The following is a 17545-nucleotide window of genomic DNA, read 5'->3' on the forward strand; positions in this document are numbered from 1 at the left end:
GCAATGCATTTAATGTTTGGAGAGTTGAGGAGATTTTTTTATATAATTAAATTTATACTAATGAATTAATCATTTATCCTCTTGTATTTATTGGTGTGCTTATTAGTTCTGGAGGCTTCTCCTTTAATCGGTTGTCTAGAGCCGTGTTTTACAACTCCAGTCAATAAGGTATCACTCAACAGATAATGATTTGAGGAAATCCTATAGAGAGAACCTGTGGCAATTTCTGATGCCTTGTTAATAATTCCATCACCCGTACATTACTAAGGAAACCCTGAAATCATATTCTGCTTGGGGCCATGAGGACTGGATTTAAGAATCACTGGTGTAGAAGATGAGGCATCTTGACCTGTCATGCCAATTAGGAAAAGTAGGAGAATCATACTTCCTTGTACAAAAGTGACACTACATACACAAAATGTATTATGAATACACGCATGTTGAAATATTATTAAATACGGCTGAAATACATGTACAAAGGTGGAGAGATTCTAGTCAACTTTTTACAAGTTATTGTTGTCCGGTTTGGGGCCAGAACCATTCCTCCTGTGAACCAGTTATATATCTTTTTTACACGGTTTCGGCATGTTGCCGATGAAACTTGATTGTTGTCCAGTTTAATTGTCTACATTACATTGCATATCAAGCTTATTAGAAATGCAACATGTGCCAACTATCACTCTGGTGTTGGGAAATGTTAAGGGTAAACTGCTACCGACTGGAAAGATGTGTGGTAAGGATGAGGCCGGTGGAGCAAAAGTGCTGTCTGATAAAAATACCAGAGTTAGATGGGAGAATCAGGTTAGACTAGTTTGCTGTTAGACAGACAGCATGGGGACATTATTTTGGTCTCCTGAAAAAATTGTGCAGTGTCACAGGGCAGGAGCAGTTATCCATAGGGGTTCTGAGAAATTGTTGCACTCAAATAGGCGCTGTTTCATAGAAGCTACCTAAGTAGTCGTGAAGGCTAAAACGACAAGCACTGGAGGAGAATGTCAGGTCACCAAGCAAGCCAAGAGCAGGCTAGAGACAGGTGCAGAATTTGGAAGTCTCTGGGGCTACCACTAAAAGGAAGTGAGTGTGGATAATGAGTGAGTGTCACGCAAGGTGAGAGAAGGAACAAGTGTACAACGACGGGAAGTGGGGGAAGGGAGCCCAACAACTAGAGAAAGGAGGAGTGTAGACCCCTAGGCAGATCTAATATCACCCTGACTACCCTATCGTCCCTATATAGGTTCCACACCTATCGCCGAGTAGGAAACCTAATCCCTGAATGTCCCTAGAGCTTGGCCATAGGTATGGAGGGGACGGGGTGAACACTAGTGAGGCCCCACTGTAACTAAAGACAACAAGGTAAGCAAACAAAGGGGATACACTTAGCTTGAGAAGACACCAGAGAGATAACCCCAACTGTCCTCCAAGTGAACTCCAAGAAGAAACTAGTCAACTACTAGTACTCCAGGCATGGACCGAGAAACATAGAACTATCACCGGAGACTTTCTGGAGACGCTGAGAGTTTTTAACTACCAAGCAAGGGTGTGTCAATTAGCAGCAGAAGGTGGAGGTTGCTACTGGGTCCTAAAGGAAGACGGATATCACTACACTACAGAGATGAGAGGATCAAGAAGGTGTCTGCAATTCCAAGCGCAGTGACCTTCTACAGCCAGATTCAAAGCGACTGACTGTCGCACCTGATACACCTGTGACAGTGAGGGTATCATGAAGGAACCATCCAGGTGTGAGTACGGAAGGCACCAAGAGTGGAGAGGGCCTGAACCTGAAGTATCAGAGTCTGAGTCGAGTGGAGTAGCCTGAAAGTTGTATGTGAGTGAGATTGAGCCTCATGTGAAACGTGGGAGTGAGTAAAGCTCTCAGAGCAGATGAAATTTAACATTGAATTCCTGGGGACACAAGCTCAAGTGCAGACACATAGGGAAGATAAACTGTAGAAAGTTGAGATTAGCTGTGCTTCCAATATTACATAATTGTGCCTCCATATTGGAAGTTAGTAAATGAAGATGATTTGTTCAGAACCATGCTGGCTCCGAGTCTTGTCATCAACATATAGCTAGGCGCAGTGTAAGGTCGTCAAGGTGTTTACTTTATATTTTCCCATTTCTCTCTCTGACATGTTGTGTTGTATTCTCTTTATTTAGCCTGACTCCATATGAATGGTACAGTCCTCATCCATGTGTGCAGGGACGGTGCAATCTCCTAATAAATCAGTATTCTCTTGGGAACAGTCTGTGGTTTCCAGTTGGAGGATTTATGCAACAAGGATCGACCATAGCACCCAGAGCTCTGTCTACACGATGTGTCAGCGGGGTTTGGTAAGAGACGATATCTTTCCCATGGATGTAAATTACAGATGCCAGTGTCGTATGAATCACATTTATTTTATTGCTCTGTGAAGGTTTATCTAATTTACAGTGTGGATATGTGATCCTTCATGGAGATTAATATTGCAGAAGACTACAGAAAAATACATCCTTCTTTAAAATGATCCCATACATTACAGCTTCAGATTCTTTAGACAACCTAAAGAAGAAAAAATGTCCACGCATTTTAGGTTTTCATTAAAGAGGTTGTCCGGGCATAAAATGTGGATGACCTACCCTTAGGAGCAGCTGCTGCTGAGAACGGAGGATCGGTTCCTACTCATGAGACTAGGAGATGCTCTGCAGACGGACATTGGACGGAGCTGTGCTGTCCGGCTCCATTCAATGTTTACATCCAGCCTCCACCGGATCAGTGAGGCTGCAAGGAGTCCGGCCTCCTCCAATCTTATAGATCTCCATATTTTGATAAATAATATGAAGTAATCCCCAAACTAAGGGTGTGTATTAAGAAAACGTCAAATAAAAATATGCAATTTCTTGTACTCCATTTTTCATCCAAAACATTGCTTGTGCGCCAATTTACAGAGTCCACAAATATGCAGTGTTGTGAATGAGCCCTTACTGTATGTAATGCGCCGATAGATGAGCAGCGCATTTATACTAGGCATCAATTTTATTTATCATTGATCTATTTTACCACCTAAAAGACACAATGTAACCACCATAACCAAGGTTCCATTTGCTTTTATTTTGCTCTTCTAGGTGGGCATTCACCCTAATAATTATATCCTCATATACAGCTAATCTCGCTGCCTTTCTCACTGTGCAAAGAATGGATGTGCCCATCGAGTCAGTGGATGACCTGGCCGACCAGACCACCATTGAATATGGTACAATACACGGGGGCTCCAGCATGACCTTCTTTCAAGTAATTCTTTATTTTATTTATTTCTTTTACTCATTTGCCATATAGTAGATTTGGGAATTACTCCTCTATTCATGTTAAGCACATAAACAGTTGTCAGTCATGAAATATACCTTAGACTCAGAACTTTACCCAAATATCCGGTTGACAAGTTTCTTGCTTTTACCTGTTAAAGCCATCTTTAATATCAAAGGTCAAACTAGAATCAACACTTAAAAGGGTTTTCTATTACTGTAATATTGATAACCTATCATCAGTATAAGGCCTAATTCAGACATCGGTATTTCCCGCATACGAGAAGAATGCACTGATTATGTTGATCAGACTCTGATCCAAGTTTGATCCGAGTGTGGTCTGAGTGTCATCAGTTTTTCTGGTATATGGAGAAAAAAAAAAGTTTTTCCATCTTCTCCTTTCTAACAGTCCGTGAAAATTGGACAGCACACAGATGTCACCCGCCTGCAGTCCGATTTTTTCATGGACCCATAGACTTGCATTGTCGATTTTAATCCAAACTTCGTATCAAAATTGGACATGTGTCCACAATTTTCCGCCGACGGCTTGGTCCATGAAAAATAATGGACATGTGAATGGCCCCATAGACTATCACATGTATGAGTGCTATCTAGGGTTAAGCGAGTATGTTCCCGTTGCAAATCCTGCACACGGGAGCGATTCAAACACATCACCGAGCAGCTGTAAATACTCGGAGCTCGGCTCGAGCATACTCGGCGAAAGGGTTAATAGAACATACTCGCTCAACACTAGTGCTATCCATGAAAACCAAGGATAGCACTGATATGCAAAAAATTGAATGTGTTTATGGTAGCCGCCTAAAGTGAATGGGAGCCTTTTATACGATCACGTTTCTTACACCTCTGACACAGATTTGCTGACTTAGTCTTTATAAAGTTTTTGCAAATTTGCTTTTATCAATTTATTGAATTTGCCTTCAGACTTTGAAGACCCCCAACCAATCTAACTTTTCTTTCAATTCCTGCGTATAGCAAAAGGATCACACAACAGCAGTTGGAGGATGAACTTTAATGATAGCGCTTGGTTTTATAACAGAGGCACTTCATTAGTGCATTAAATGGAACATACTGTATAATAAAAGATAAGGCACTGAGTGCAGTGCTACCACCAAAGCAAGTCATCCAAATCTGAGCACCGAATTGCTGCGGTTACTTAAAGGGGTTGTCAACTACTCAAACACCCCTTCTCAATTGCTATATTCCCCCATGTAAAATAACAACAGTCTATACTCATCTCCATTCTCAGCGCCATTCCAGTGACGTCGGCGCTGTGTCTCCTGAGGCTTGCATGATGTTGTTGACTCGCCCCCAGGGCCGTGGGGTACTCGTCAGCTGGGCCACCGGTTGACGGGGGATATCACGGTGGCTGGCCCGGTCCGTGGCCCAGAGCGGTCACTCAAAAAGGGGAATATTTTTATATGGGGTTTTTGGGATTTTTCGTGACGCCACCTGTGGTGTCTGGTGAGGATCACCAGCGCTGCGAAAGTCCTCTGAGGCAGATGATAGGGCAGCTTGAGATGGAACGGCTCCCCACAGATGGAGCAGGCCTCAGGGCAGTGAAGAAGAATTGAGGGGCGCGCTGGGCGTTGTAGTGCAGGGAGGGAAATGGCACTGGCGAAATAAAGGAGCGGAGGCAGCTCAGTGCAGTCATCCAAGATTTACTCACAGTTCTTAGACAGTCCACAGGTGCACTGTACTGGTGCAAGCCTCCCGCGTCGCACTGCGTTCACCGGGCAGGGGTTCAGTCCTTCCTCAGGCAGCACGGGTGTACCTGGCAGAACCCCACTTTCTTATGTGCCTCTCTAGACCGACTTCACGCTGGGTCTTACGCCCTCCATCCCCTGCGCTTCCCACTGTGAATCCTGTTCGGGTGCTGCGAGGTACCCCCTGTCCGTCGGAGTTACGCAGACCTGCTTGACCTTACTTGGATTGAAGTGGGAGTTTGGCTCCCGGCTATAGAAGTCAGAAGTCTCCGGTTTTTCCAGCCGAGGCTTGAAGCTGCACGACTGGGCCAGGGGCCGGTCCCCTTCTTGCGGCCTAGATCCTCCTGACACTTGGCAGGTTCGGGGTGTACGGATGCCGCCTGCACTCGCCGTACTCCCCTAGGATCCCTTCTGTAGAACGGAGCTTACTCCCTGCTCCCCTCCTGGGCCTCAGTCCTGGGCCCTTGTAGTGGAGCAGAGCTCCTACAGAGACTCTGCTCCCAGACTGTTCCTCTGAACTGTCCCTACTCAACAACCAACTACCTTTAAGATGTCTACCTTTTATATATCTACTGTATGAGTGCTCCCCTAAACTACTTCCTCCACCCACACCCACTACTGGTTCCCCCTGACTTTGGGTTCCCCCCACCCCAGCCAGGGTCAGGGCTCAGCAGAAAACTACATTGCGTCTTGCCCCTCCTGCTGGCCTGGGGTAGTGTAGTGTTGGATGTAGGTGTTGGGGTTCCGTGCAGCACTCCCTCCTTACCTGAGAGAAAGGGAGACACCACACCTCTGGGTGAGGTGCAGTACCTCTGTGGCGACCGAACCCTCAGGGGCGCCACATTGTTATCCTCCATGAGCCCTGCAGCCAATCAGCAACCAGGTCACTTTAACTTCCTTCGAATGACACCCGGAAGGAGTGAGGGCTGCTGCTTCCATCTGAACTCCTCCAAATGGTATAAAATGTCACAAATGCCCTGGGAGACCAGGCGCCAATGTCACTGGAATGGCGCCAGCGGTGAGTATAGGCTGTTATTTTACAAGGGGGAAATACTGTATAGCAATTGAGACGGGGTTGTTTGAGTAGTGCACAACACTTTTAGCTGTAAATAAAAGAACACAGCAATATTGATAACACAGGCAGTGAGGGTGGGATACATCACCTCTGGAACCCCCAGGGAGAGAATGGACACTGAGGGGAGACGGACTATTAAGATAGTGGGTGTGCACAACAGGGGAGGTGAAGTGGACCAGGAGGACAAGTCAAGACCAACTATGCCACTGTAAAGGGTGAAAGCGGGAGTGTAATATTGCTGGCCTTTCCATTACACTTAACTGTGGAGGAAAAGTAGGTGCTCCACAGTGAAGGACCTATCACTATATTCTCAGTGCCCTCCATGTGTGTTGTATGGAGCCAAGTTTGCAAATCTTACAGCGCAAAATAAATTTGCAAGTCTCCCAATCACCTAGGAAAGATAGTTACTCTATAAGTCAATAATTGACACTTGCAACATGCTCAAGGAAAATTGCCAAGCAAAAACTCCTCTTCAGATAAGCTGTTTCAGGGTGCTTGCTACTCATCAGCGTAAGACAAATCTGTCTGTCTGAGTGTGATGCACATATAGCTGCAAATACACATAGAAAACAACTTGTTATTTTCAACAAACGCTTATTCTTATCCACAATGTAGCATGTGATCACTCCATTCTTGTCAATACTTGCTGCAGGTATATAACACACATATGCAGAATTAGAGTCTCCTGCTATAAACCTCACATATAGAGAGAGTAATATCAGTCTAGATATAGCATACAAAGTATCCAGCGGGGCCAGTTACTAATCATGTATTTTGCAATTTGGCCAAGTGTGATGCACTTAAGGCAATGTGGGGGAAGTTCTGTTGAATGTACCCTTAAAGAAAAAAAAGATATGTTCCATGGCATGTTACATTATGGAAGCATTCATCTATAGAAGCATTCCTACAGTCTCTGTGGATACATAGCAGAATGTCTACTCACTTTGTGTGTCCATTAGTGATGAGCGAGCATGCTCCTTACTCGAGATTTACGATCATGCTCGGGTGTTTCCCAAGTATTTTCAGTGTGCTTGGGTGTTATGTTTCAGTCACTCCGTGCTCATGATTGGCGACTGTTTGACAGTTTTAATACATGTAAGGAATATCTGTTTCTTAGGCATTCCTCACATGTATTAAAGCAGTCAAACAGTCGCAAATCATGAGCATGGAGTGACTGAAACATAACACCCGAGCACGCTGAAGATACTCGGCGAGAACCCGAGCATGCTCGCCGAAAGGGTTAACAGAACGTACTCGCTCATCACTAGTGTCCATCTTCATTTGGCTTTTTGGTCTTGTCATGTAGCATACTGAGTGATCTGACATTTAATTTAATTTCAGTGTTCCTAATAGGAGGAAATAGTTATGTGAATCTTTATTTTTCCCTATAGAACTCCCGTTACCAGACCTATCAGAGGATGTGGAATTACATGCACTCAAAACAACCAAGTGTGTTTGTCAAGAGCACAGAGGAAGGTATAGCCAGAGTGTTGAACTCCAATTATGCTTTCCTACTGGAGTCCACCATGAACGAGTACTACCGCCAACGGAACTGCAATCTTACTCAGGTCGGAGGTCTGTTGGACACAAAGGGCTATGGTATTGGAATGCCCGTAGGTATGTAAGACGATGCTTTTACATTAGGATTATCACTTTCATTGTCAATTGTAATAAATTCATATTAATAAAGATTCTGATTTAGAGAGGTGTTTCTACAGCTCTGGGGATGCCTCATTATGTCTAAGTGATGCTGGAATGGAGTTTGGCACATGAACGCACAAATAACTTTAAAAACTACTGTAAGTAGTGAGTTAAATTTGATTATTCTTTCTTTGCCCTCAAGGCTCAGTTTTCCGAGATGAGATTGATTTGGCAATATTACAGCTTCAAGAAAACAACTGTTTAGAAGATCTTAAAAGAAAGTGGTGGGATGGAGGTATATGTCCAAAAGAAGAAGACCACCGAGCAAAAGGTAACTGTGCTCTTCTGAAAAGGATTCTGCAAATATATTTTCTGCACTCACAGGGTGTATGGAGCGGGCTCAGTGGTTGAGCCTGCTCCATACAGAGCAGATACCAGCTGTGTTACACAGCCGGCATCTGCCTGTAACAGCAGCTACCAGACAGAGCTCTGATCACTGCTATTTAATCACTTAAATGCTGCTGCCAATCACTGACGGTGGCATTCGAATGTACTGGTTGCTGGTTTGCTGTTGCACTAGTTTTCATCGGCTCCTTCATGATGCAATCTCGTAGAGCCAAAGGGCTAATATGACAGTCTGAGGGTTATTGAAGGGCCCCATCGCTGTCATCTTTGTCATCCTATGAAGCCAATCTCCTGGCTTTGCTTCATGATAGTATGTCAATTACACTATATACTATTGTATTACAGTATATAGTAGGAGCAATCAAACAATCGCATGTTCAAGTTCAAATGCTAAAATATAAAGTAACAGTATGTGCACACATTTAAGGATTTGCTGCAGACATTTCTGTTTTAATAACGTGTCCCTTGGCAGGAAAAACAGTGTTTCAGTTTTTGTACCAAGACTGCACTGAAAAAATGTGTCAAAAACACAGTGAATACTAAATGTTTACAAATATCCGTTTGCAAAATGTTTTAAAAAATGATTACAAAAAAATGTTTAAATCATCCCGCTTTTTCCAGTTCAAAAATAAATAAAAAAATAAAAAAATGGGTTTGGTATCATGATGTTTGTTAACCCCTTTACCCCCGAGGGTGGTTTGCACGTTAATGACCAGGCCAATTCTGACCACTGTCACTTTATGAGGTAATTACTCTGGAATGCTTCAACGGATCCCCCTGATTCTGAGTTGTTTTTTTCGTGACATATTGTACTTCATGATTGTGGTAAAATTTGTTCGATATCACTTGCGTTTATTTGTGAAAAAAACGGAAATTTGGCGAAAATGTTGAAAATTTTGCAATTTTCAAAATTTGAATTTTTATGCCCTTAAATCAGAGAGATATGTCACACAAAAAAGTTAATAAATAACATTTCCCACATGTCTACTTTACATCAGCACAATTTTGGAACCAAAATTTTTTTTGTTAGGGAGCTATAAGGGTTCAAAGTTGACCAGCGATTTCTAATTTTTCCAACAAAATTTACAAAACCATTTTTTTAAGGACCACATCACATTTGAAGTCACTTTGAGTGGTCTTTATGACAGAAAATACCCAAAAGTGACACCATTCTAAAAACTGCACCCCTCAAGGTGCTCAAAACCACATTCAAGAACTTTATTAACCCTTCAGGTGCTTCACAGGAATTTTTGGAATGTGGAAGAAAAAAATAAACATTTAACTTTTTTCACAAAAATGTTACTTTAGACCCAATTTTTTTTATTTTCGCAGAGGTAATAGGAAAAAATGGACCCCAAAATTTGTTGTGCAATTTCCCCTGGGCACGCAGATACCCCATATGTGGGGATAAACCACTGGTTGGGCGCACGGCAGGGCTCGGAAGGGAAGGAGCGCCATTTGACTTTTTGATTGTAAAATTTGCTTGAATAATTAGCGGACGCCATGTTGCGTTTGGAGAGCCCCTGATGTGCCTAAACAGTGGAAACTCCCCACAAGTGACCCCATTTTGGAAACTAGACCCCCCAAGGCACCTATCTAGATGCATAGTGAGAACTTCGAACCCCTAGGTGCTTCACAAATTGATTCGTAAAAATGAAAAAGTATTTTTTTTTCCACTTTTTCATTTTTACGAATCAATTTGTGAAGCACCTGAGGGTTCCAAGTGCTCACTATGCATCTAGATTGGTGCCTTGGGGGGTCTAGTTTCCAAAATGGGGTCACTTGTGGGGGAGCTCCATTGTTTAGGCACATCAGGGGCTCTCCAAACGCGACATGGTGTCCGCTAACAAATTGAATGGAAAATCGGCTCAAATTGTTAGCGGACACCACGTTGCATTTGGAGAGCCCCTGTGTGCCTAAACATTGGAGCTCCCCCACAAGTGACCCCTTTTTGGAAACTAGACCCCCCAAGGCACCTATCTAGATGCATAGTGAGCACTTGGATCCCCCAGGTGCTTCACAAATTGATTCGTAAAAATGAAAAAGTGAAAAACAAACACTTTTTCATTTTGGACACACCTTCTCATTTAAAGATTTTTCTGTATTTTCATGACTATGGAAATTGCACATTCACACTGAAGGCATCAAAACTATGAATTAACACATGTGGAATTATATACTTAACAAAAAAGTGTGAAACAACTGAAAATATGTCTTATATTCTAGGTTCTTCAAAGTAGCCACCTTTTGCTTTGATGACTGCTTTGCACACTCTTGGCATTCTCTTGATGAGAGAAACCACTGCTAAGGACAGGCAACAAGCAGAAGAGACTTGTTTGGGCTAAAGAACACAAGGAATGGACATTAGACCAGCGGAAATCTGTTCTTTTGTCTGATGAGTCCAAATTTGCGATCTTTGGTTCAAACCACCGTGTCTTTGTGCGACGCAGAAAAGGTGAATGGATGGACTCTATATGCCTGGTTCCCACCGTGAAGCATGGAGGAGGAGGTGTGATGGTGTAGGGATGCTTTGCTGGTGACACTGTTGGGGATTTATTCAAAACTGAAGGCATACTGAACCAGCATGTCTACCACAGCATCTTGCAGCGGCATGCTATTCCATCCCGTTTGCGTTTAGTTGGACCATCATTTATTTTTCAACAGGACAATGACCCCAAACACACCTCCAGGCTATGTAAGGGCTATTTGACCAAGGAGGAGCGTGATGGGGTGCTACGCCAGATGACCTGGCCTCCACAGTCACCAGACCTGAACCCAATCGAGATGGTTTGGGGTGAGCTGGACCGCAGAGTGAAGGCAAAAGGGCCAACAAGTGCTAAGCATCTCTGGGAACTCCTTCAAGATTGTTGGAAGACCATTTCTGGTGACTACCTCTTGAAGCTCATCAAGAGAATGCCAAGAGTGTGCAAAGCAGTCATCAAAGCAAAAGGTGGCTACTTTGAAGAACCTAGAATATAAGACATATTTTCAGTTGTTTCACACTTTTTTGTTAAGTATATAATTCCACATGTGTTAATTCATAGTTTTGATGCCTTCAGTGTGAATGTACAATTTTCATAGTCATGAAAATACAGAAAAATCTTTAAATGAGAAGGTGTGTCCAAACTTTTGGTCTGTACTGTATTTCTATAGGTAAAGGTGTTATTGACACGAAAATCTCACCGGATGTCGGTAACAACCCATCCAATCCATACAAGCAAAGAAATCATACCATGGATGTCCATAATTTAAGTTGTGTAATAATGAGAACTGACATAGGGAAAAGTATTGGACACGCTTGCTGAAATTTATTTACTATTTCATACATAACTGTATGTTGTTGGTAATGACAGCTTCAAAACACCTCCTGAAGGGAGAAACTAGAAACTAGTCGCATGCATTGCTCAGGTGTGATTTTTTGACTCATTCTTCCACACAAACACTCTTCAACTCCTGAAGGTTCCATGGTCTTCTATGAACTTTGAGCTTTAGTTCCTTCCATACATTTTCTCTTGGATTCAGGTTAGGTGATTGGCTCGGCCATTTTAGCAGCTTTATTTTCTTTCTTTGAAACCAACTTAGAATTTTCTTGGCTGTGTGTTTGGGATCATTGTCTTGTTGAAATATCCCCCCTCGTTTCATCTTCATCATACTGGTAGATGGCAGGAGATTTTTATCAAGAATGTCTTGGTACATGTGTCCATTCATCCTTCCTTCAATTACATGAAGTTTGCCAGTGCTGTATGCTGAAAAACAGCTCCACACCATGATGTTCCCACTTCCAAACTTCACTCTTGGTATGGTGTTTTTGGCGTGATATGCAGAGCCTTTTGGCCTCCAAACAGGTTGTGTATTATGGCATCCAAATTTTGGTCTCATCTGACCAGACTATATTCTCCCAGTATTTCACAGGCTGTTGTTGTTGAGCAAACTTTAAACACGCTGGAACATGCTTTTTGTTAAGCCATGGAGTTTTGCATGGTAAGCGTGCTTACAGGTCATGGAGGTTGGGTGCATTACTTATAGATTTCTTTGAAACAATTGTACTTGCTGATTTCACATCATTCTGTAGCTCTCCACAGGTTGTCCATGGCTTAGGGACAACTATTCTGAAAATTCTTTTCACTTCTCTGTCTGAAAGCTTGCGAGGAGCACCTGATAGTGGCCGGTTTATGGTAAAATTATGTTCTTTCCACTTCCGGATTATGGCCCCAGCAGTGCTCACTGGAACCTTCAGTAGTTTAGAACTTCTTCTGTAACTAATGCCATCAGTATGTTTTGCAACAATAAGGTTGCGAAGGTATTGAGAAATTTCACTGGTTTTATCCATCATGAGATGTTTTTTTTGTGCCACCTTGGTAATGAGACACTTTTTTATAGCTGATATTATTTTTCACTAATTGGCAGGATTGCTGTCTAATTACTGATAGATTTCAGCTGGTGCCATGCCTTTCCATGGCTTTTTGCACCTCTCTTTCTTCATGTGTTCAATACTTTTTTCCTGTGTCATTTCTCATTGTTACACATAACATGGACATGTATGGTATGATCTTTTTGCCTTTGTGGATTGGATGGGTTGATACCAACAACTGGTGAGAATTTAATATCAATAACAACTTTAGAAATATATTTACTTAGAAAATTGGTGACATGTTCAATACCTATTTCACCCGCTGTGTAATATATATTATATATGTATATACACACACATACACAGTATATTATATATGTATACATTGTTATCGCCATAAGAGCAGAATTGCATTTTTTGTTTCATCATTTCAGCTCAAAGAGCTATTTTGAAAGAAAAATTAAAAATGGATGGCTCTTAAAAGACAGTGAGGAAAAAATAAAGTGCTAAAAATGGAAAATTGCTTGGTCAAGAAGGGCGTTTAATTATTTTTTCATAAATAAATAGTGATAGCTAAGATAAAAATATCTCTTATTAGAGATAAAATGTCTCTTTCCCCCATATCAGTCACTTTTTGCTTTCTGCACTGATCATTCACTCTCTAAAATTGCTTAAATCTGTTTACAAATCTGTCTGCAGTGACGGATCAAATTACTCTTGCTGTCTATAAAGCATTATGGGGAGTGGAAGAGGGAAGGAGTTGGCGGAAGAAAAGGCAGAACAAATAAAGAAATTAACTGCTTAAAGGGAACCTGTCAGCTTCCTCAGGGTCCCCTAAATCGCCCCCATGTCTTTATTCAACCTCTAATATACAGTCATATGAAAAAGTTTGGGCACCCCTATTAATCTTAAGCTTAATGTTCTATAAAAATTGGTGTTTTTGCAACAGCTATTTCAGTTTGATATATGTAATAACTGTTGGACACAGTAATGTTTCTGCCTTGAAATGAGGTTTATTGTACTAACAGAAAATGTGCAATCTGCATTCAAACAAAATTTGACAGGTGCATAAGTATGGGCACCTCACCAGAAAAGTGACATTAATAGTTAGTAGATCCTCCTTTTGCAAAAAAAACAGCCTCTAGTCGCTTCCTGTAGCTTTTAATGAGTTCCTGGATCCTGGATGAAGGTATTTTTGACCATTCCTCTTTACAAAACAATTCCAGTTCAGTTAAGTTTGATGGTCGCCGAGCATGGACAGCCCTCTTCAAATGATCCCACAGATGTTCAATGATATTCAGGTCTGGGGACTGGGATGGCCATTCCAGAACATTGTAGTTGTTCCTCTGCATGAATGCCTGAGTAGATTTGGAGCGGTGTTTTGGATCATTGTCTTGCTGAAAGATCCATCCACTTTGTAACTTCATATTTATCACTGATTCTTGAACACTATTGTCAAGAATCTGCTGATACTGAGTGGAATCCATGCGTCCCTCAACTTTAACAAGATTCCCAGTGCCAGCATTGACCACACAGCCCCAAAGCATGATGGAACCTCCACCAAATTTTACTGTGGGTAGCAAGTGTTTTTCTTGGAATGCTGTGTTTTTTTGCCACCATGCATAACGCCTTTTTGTATGACCAAATAACTCAATCTTGATTTCATCAGTCCACAGGACCTTCTTCCAAAAATAAATTGGCTTCTCCAAATGTGCTTTTGCATACCTCAGCCAACTCTGTTTGTGGCGTGCTTGCAGAAACGGCTTCTTTCGCATCACTCTCCCATACAGCTTCTCCTTGTGCAAAGTGCCTTGTATAGTTGACCGATGCACAGTGACACCATCTGCAGCAAGTTGATGCAGCAGCTCTCTGGAGGTGGTCTGAGGATTGTCCTTGACTGATCTCACCATTCTTATTCTCTGCCTTTCTGATGTTTTTCTTGGCCTGCCACTTCTGGCCTTAACAAGAACTGTCCCTGTGTTCTTCCATTTCCTTACTATGTTCCTCACAGTGGAAACTGACAGGTTAAATCTCTGAGACAGCTTTTTGTATGCTTCCCCTGAACAACTATGTTGAATAATCTTTGTTTTCAGATCATTTGACAGTTGTTTTGAGGAGCACATGATGCCACTCTTCAGAGGAGATTCAAACAGGAGATCAACTTGCAAGTGGCCACTTTAAGTAGCTTTTCTCATGATTGCATACACCTGGCTATAAAGTTCAAAGCTCCATGAGGTTACAAAACCAAAAAAAGTGCTTTAGTAAGTCAGTAAAAAGTAGGTAGGAGTATTTAAAACAAGAAAATGATAAGGGTGCCCATACTTATGCACCTTTCAAATTTTGTTTGAATGCAGATTGCACATTTTCTGTTAGTACAATAAACCTCATTTCAAGGCAGAAACATTACTGTGTCCAAACTGAAATAGCTGTTGCAAAAACACCAATTTTTATAAAACATTTAGCTTAAGATTAATAGGGGTGCCCAAACTTTTTCATATGACTGTACTTTCATACAAGCCGCTTTTCGTGGCTTATTGCTTTGTCTGATACCATAAAATCATATTTATACCTTGACCTGTGATATGCAAAGTAAAGGGTGACTAGTTGTGGGGGCGTTACATTCTAATCATTGCTCTAATCATGTTATCACACCCTTGTGGCTTGAGTGTCATTATTTGCAAGGTGTATGTAACGCGACCCCTGAGCCGTGGGGTACCTGGTGCCGGGCCGGTAGATGCTGGGGGTTGTAGTCACTGTGGCGGTGACCCGGTCTGTGACCCAGGGCGGTCAATCCAAGGGGAATTTATATGTATAGGTGTTAATGTCCGACTAAGCCACCTGTGGAATGCGGCCAATGGAGACCGCCGCTGCGGAACAGTCCTCTGAAGCTGGTGGTTTTACAGCCAGGATGGTATAACTCCCCACAGGAAGAGTTAGCTTCAGGGCAGTGTGTGGATGATGGTGGTTGTACAGGGTGTCTGTAATAACCACAGAGTCAGTATAGTGCAGTCCCATGGTCTTTACTCACGGTTATTGCAGTTCAAGTTACAGGTACCAGTGCAACTTCCCTCGGCGTGCTGCGCTTACTCAGTGAGGGGCTCAGTCCACCCTCAGGTATTTCCAGAGCACTTAACAGGACCCCTTTCTATGTGCCTTCCTCAGTCGTCTTCCTGCGCTGACTCTCTCCCTCCTGCCCTGCGCCTCACAGTCAGTGTCCCAATCCGGTGGTCTCGGGTCTTGGCGGGCGACCTGCAGTCCCCTGGGCCCTCTGTGGCCACCTTTTCGGCGAGTATTAACTGTGGTAGTGGGTGTCTGCACCCTGAAAGTACAGCCACCTCTGGTTGCTAGATGGACTTGAAGTATCCGTGCTAGTTAAGTGGCCGGTCCCCTCTGCGGCTTGATCCTTCCACTGTCTTGTAGATTCGGGCGTACGGGTGGCCTCCAGCACTGCCCGTACCCCTAGGATCCCTTCTCTTCTACTCCTGGAGCGTTTCCTGCTCCCTCTCCTCTTTACTTCTCTTCCTTTACAGGCTTGGGCCTCACTGACTAGGCCCGCTTCTTGAGCAGAGCTCATACAGAGCCTCTGCTCCTGTCACTTTCCTCCTCTGACTGAACACACTGATCTAAGATGGTTTCCTATTTTATATACTCCTACTCAAGTGCTCCCAGGATCTACTTCCTCCACCCCATCCACTACATGGTTCCCCCTCTCTAGGTGGTTCCCCCCACTCCAGCCAGGGACCAGGGACTGTGCTCTCCCGTAGGAGCAATCTCGCCCTGTCCCCCGGAAATGTGGTGTAGTGACTGCTGGTGTTAGGGTTCTGAGCTGTACTCCTTCCTTACCTAAGAGTGAGGTACCACACCTCTGGATGAGATGCAATACCTCTGTGGCGACCGAACCCTCAGGGGCGCCACATATGCACCTGAGCTTGAACACTGTACATTCCCTGGGAGGCAGCGGTGATATCCTGCCTCCCAGGATATGTACAGTGTGTCGATGAAGCTGTGGGGCATACACCCGGCATCACTGCACATGGTCAGGGAGGCAGAGATTTGCAGGTTAAGTTAGAAAAACTATTTTTATGGTGATAGACAAAGCAACAAGCCATCAAAAGGGCTTGTTAAAAACTATATTTGGGTTAAATAAAGACATGTAGGCAGTTTTGGGGCCCTGGGGAAGCTGACAGGTTTCCATTAGGCATGAGGTACAGAAGGTAAAATTGTTAAAAATGCAAATACAACATCCCTAAATTGTGTTGTCTCTTGTCTTTTATCTTTGTAGCTGAAATCTTCATTCATAAAAATGGAGTAATGAAATGCAGGAGTAGGTGTCTAGGGTCCACAACATTGCATTGGTCAGAGAAAGTATTTCACACTTCCTAGAGGTAGCATTTGTCTGAGTGCTCTACTGTAGTAAAATCTATAAATGCTCATTGCTGAAACTAACATGGCAAAGTAGCAAATGCAAGAATGTTTTTATGACCTGTAGTTTTTTCTTTTTTTTCTTAGGTTTAGGAATGGAAAACATTGGTGGCATCTTTGTTGTGTTAATCTGTGGCCTAATAGTAGCAATTTTCATGGCAGTACTTGAGTTCCTGTGGACCATACGCAATTCTGAGGAACCTGAGGTAACATACTCAATACTATCTTAATTGGCATTATGCTTAAATATTATGTACATTAACTAAAAAGAAAACCTACCCATGCTCCAGACATTTACCCGTGCTCCAGACATCTCCCCATGCTCCAGACATCTCCCCATGCTCCAGACATCTACCCATGTTTCAGACATCTACCCATGCTTCAGACATCTACCCATGCTTCAGACATCTACTCATGCTCCAGACATCTACCCATGCTCCAGACATCTACCCATGCTCCAGACTAGTGTTGAGCCACCCCCGTAGTGTTCGAGTTCGGTTCGGTTCGTCGAACACCCGTGTGTTCGCCGAACTGTTCGTCGAACTGTTCGTCGAACACCTTCGAACACCGTTAAAACCAATGGCAGGCAAACAAAAACACATAGAAACACATAGAAAACACCTTCAAAGGTGTCCAAAAGCTGACAAA

General features: G+C 42.9%; 1 protein-coding gene across 5 annotated transcripts in view; it reads left to right on the forward strand.

Annotated features, from left to right (window-relative positions):
* The window catches only part of GRIK4 (glutamate ionotropic receptor kainate type subunit 4), a 616708-nt gene that overhangs the window by 584163 nt on the left and 15000 nt on the right, over positions 1 to 17545 (forward strand). For all 5 annotated transcript variants that reach the window (XM_073656653.1, XM_073656651.1, XM_073656650.1 and 2 more), the window contains 5 exons: positions 2158 to 2331; positions 3103 to 3268; positions 7470 to 7695; positions 7922 to 8050; positions 16985 to 17103. In XM_073656653.1, coding sequence (XP_073512754.1) covers positions 2158 to 2331; positions 3103 to 3268; positions 7470 to 7695; positions 7922 to 8050; positions 16985 to 17103 — 814 coding nt within the window. The remainder of the gene's footprint in view (positions 1 to 2157; positions 2332 to 3102; positions 3269 to 7469; positions 7696 to 7921; positions 8051 to 16984; positions 17104 to 17545) is intronic.

This window comes from Phyllobates terribilis, unplaced genomic scaffold, assembly GCF_046119375.1.
Source record: "Phyllobates terribilis strain yellow unplaced genomic scaffold, ASM4611937v1 Scaffold_12__6_contigs__length_324123572, whole genome shotgun sequence".
NCBI classification, from domain to species: domain Eukaryota; kingdom Metazoa; phylum Chordata; class Amphibia; order Anura; family Dendrobatidae; genus Phyllobates; species Phyllobates terribilis.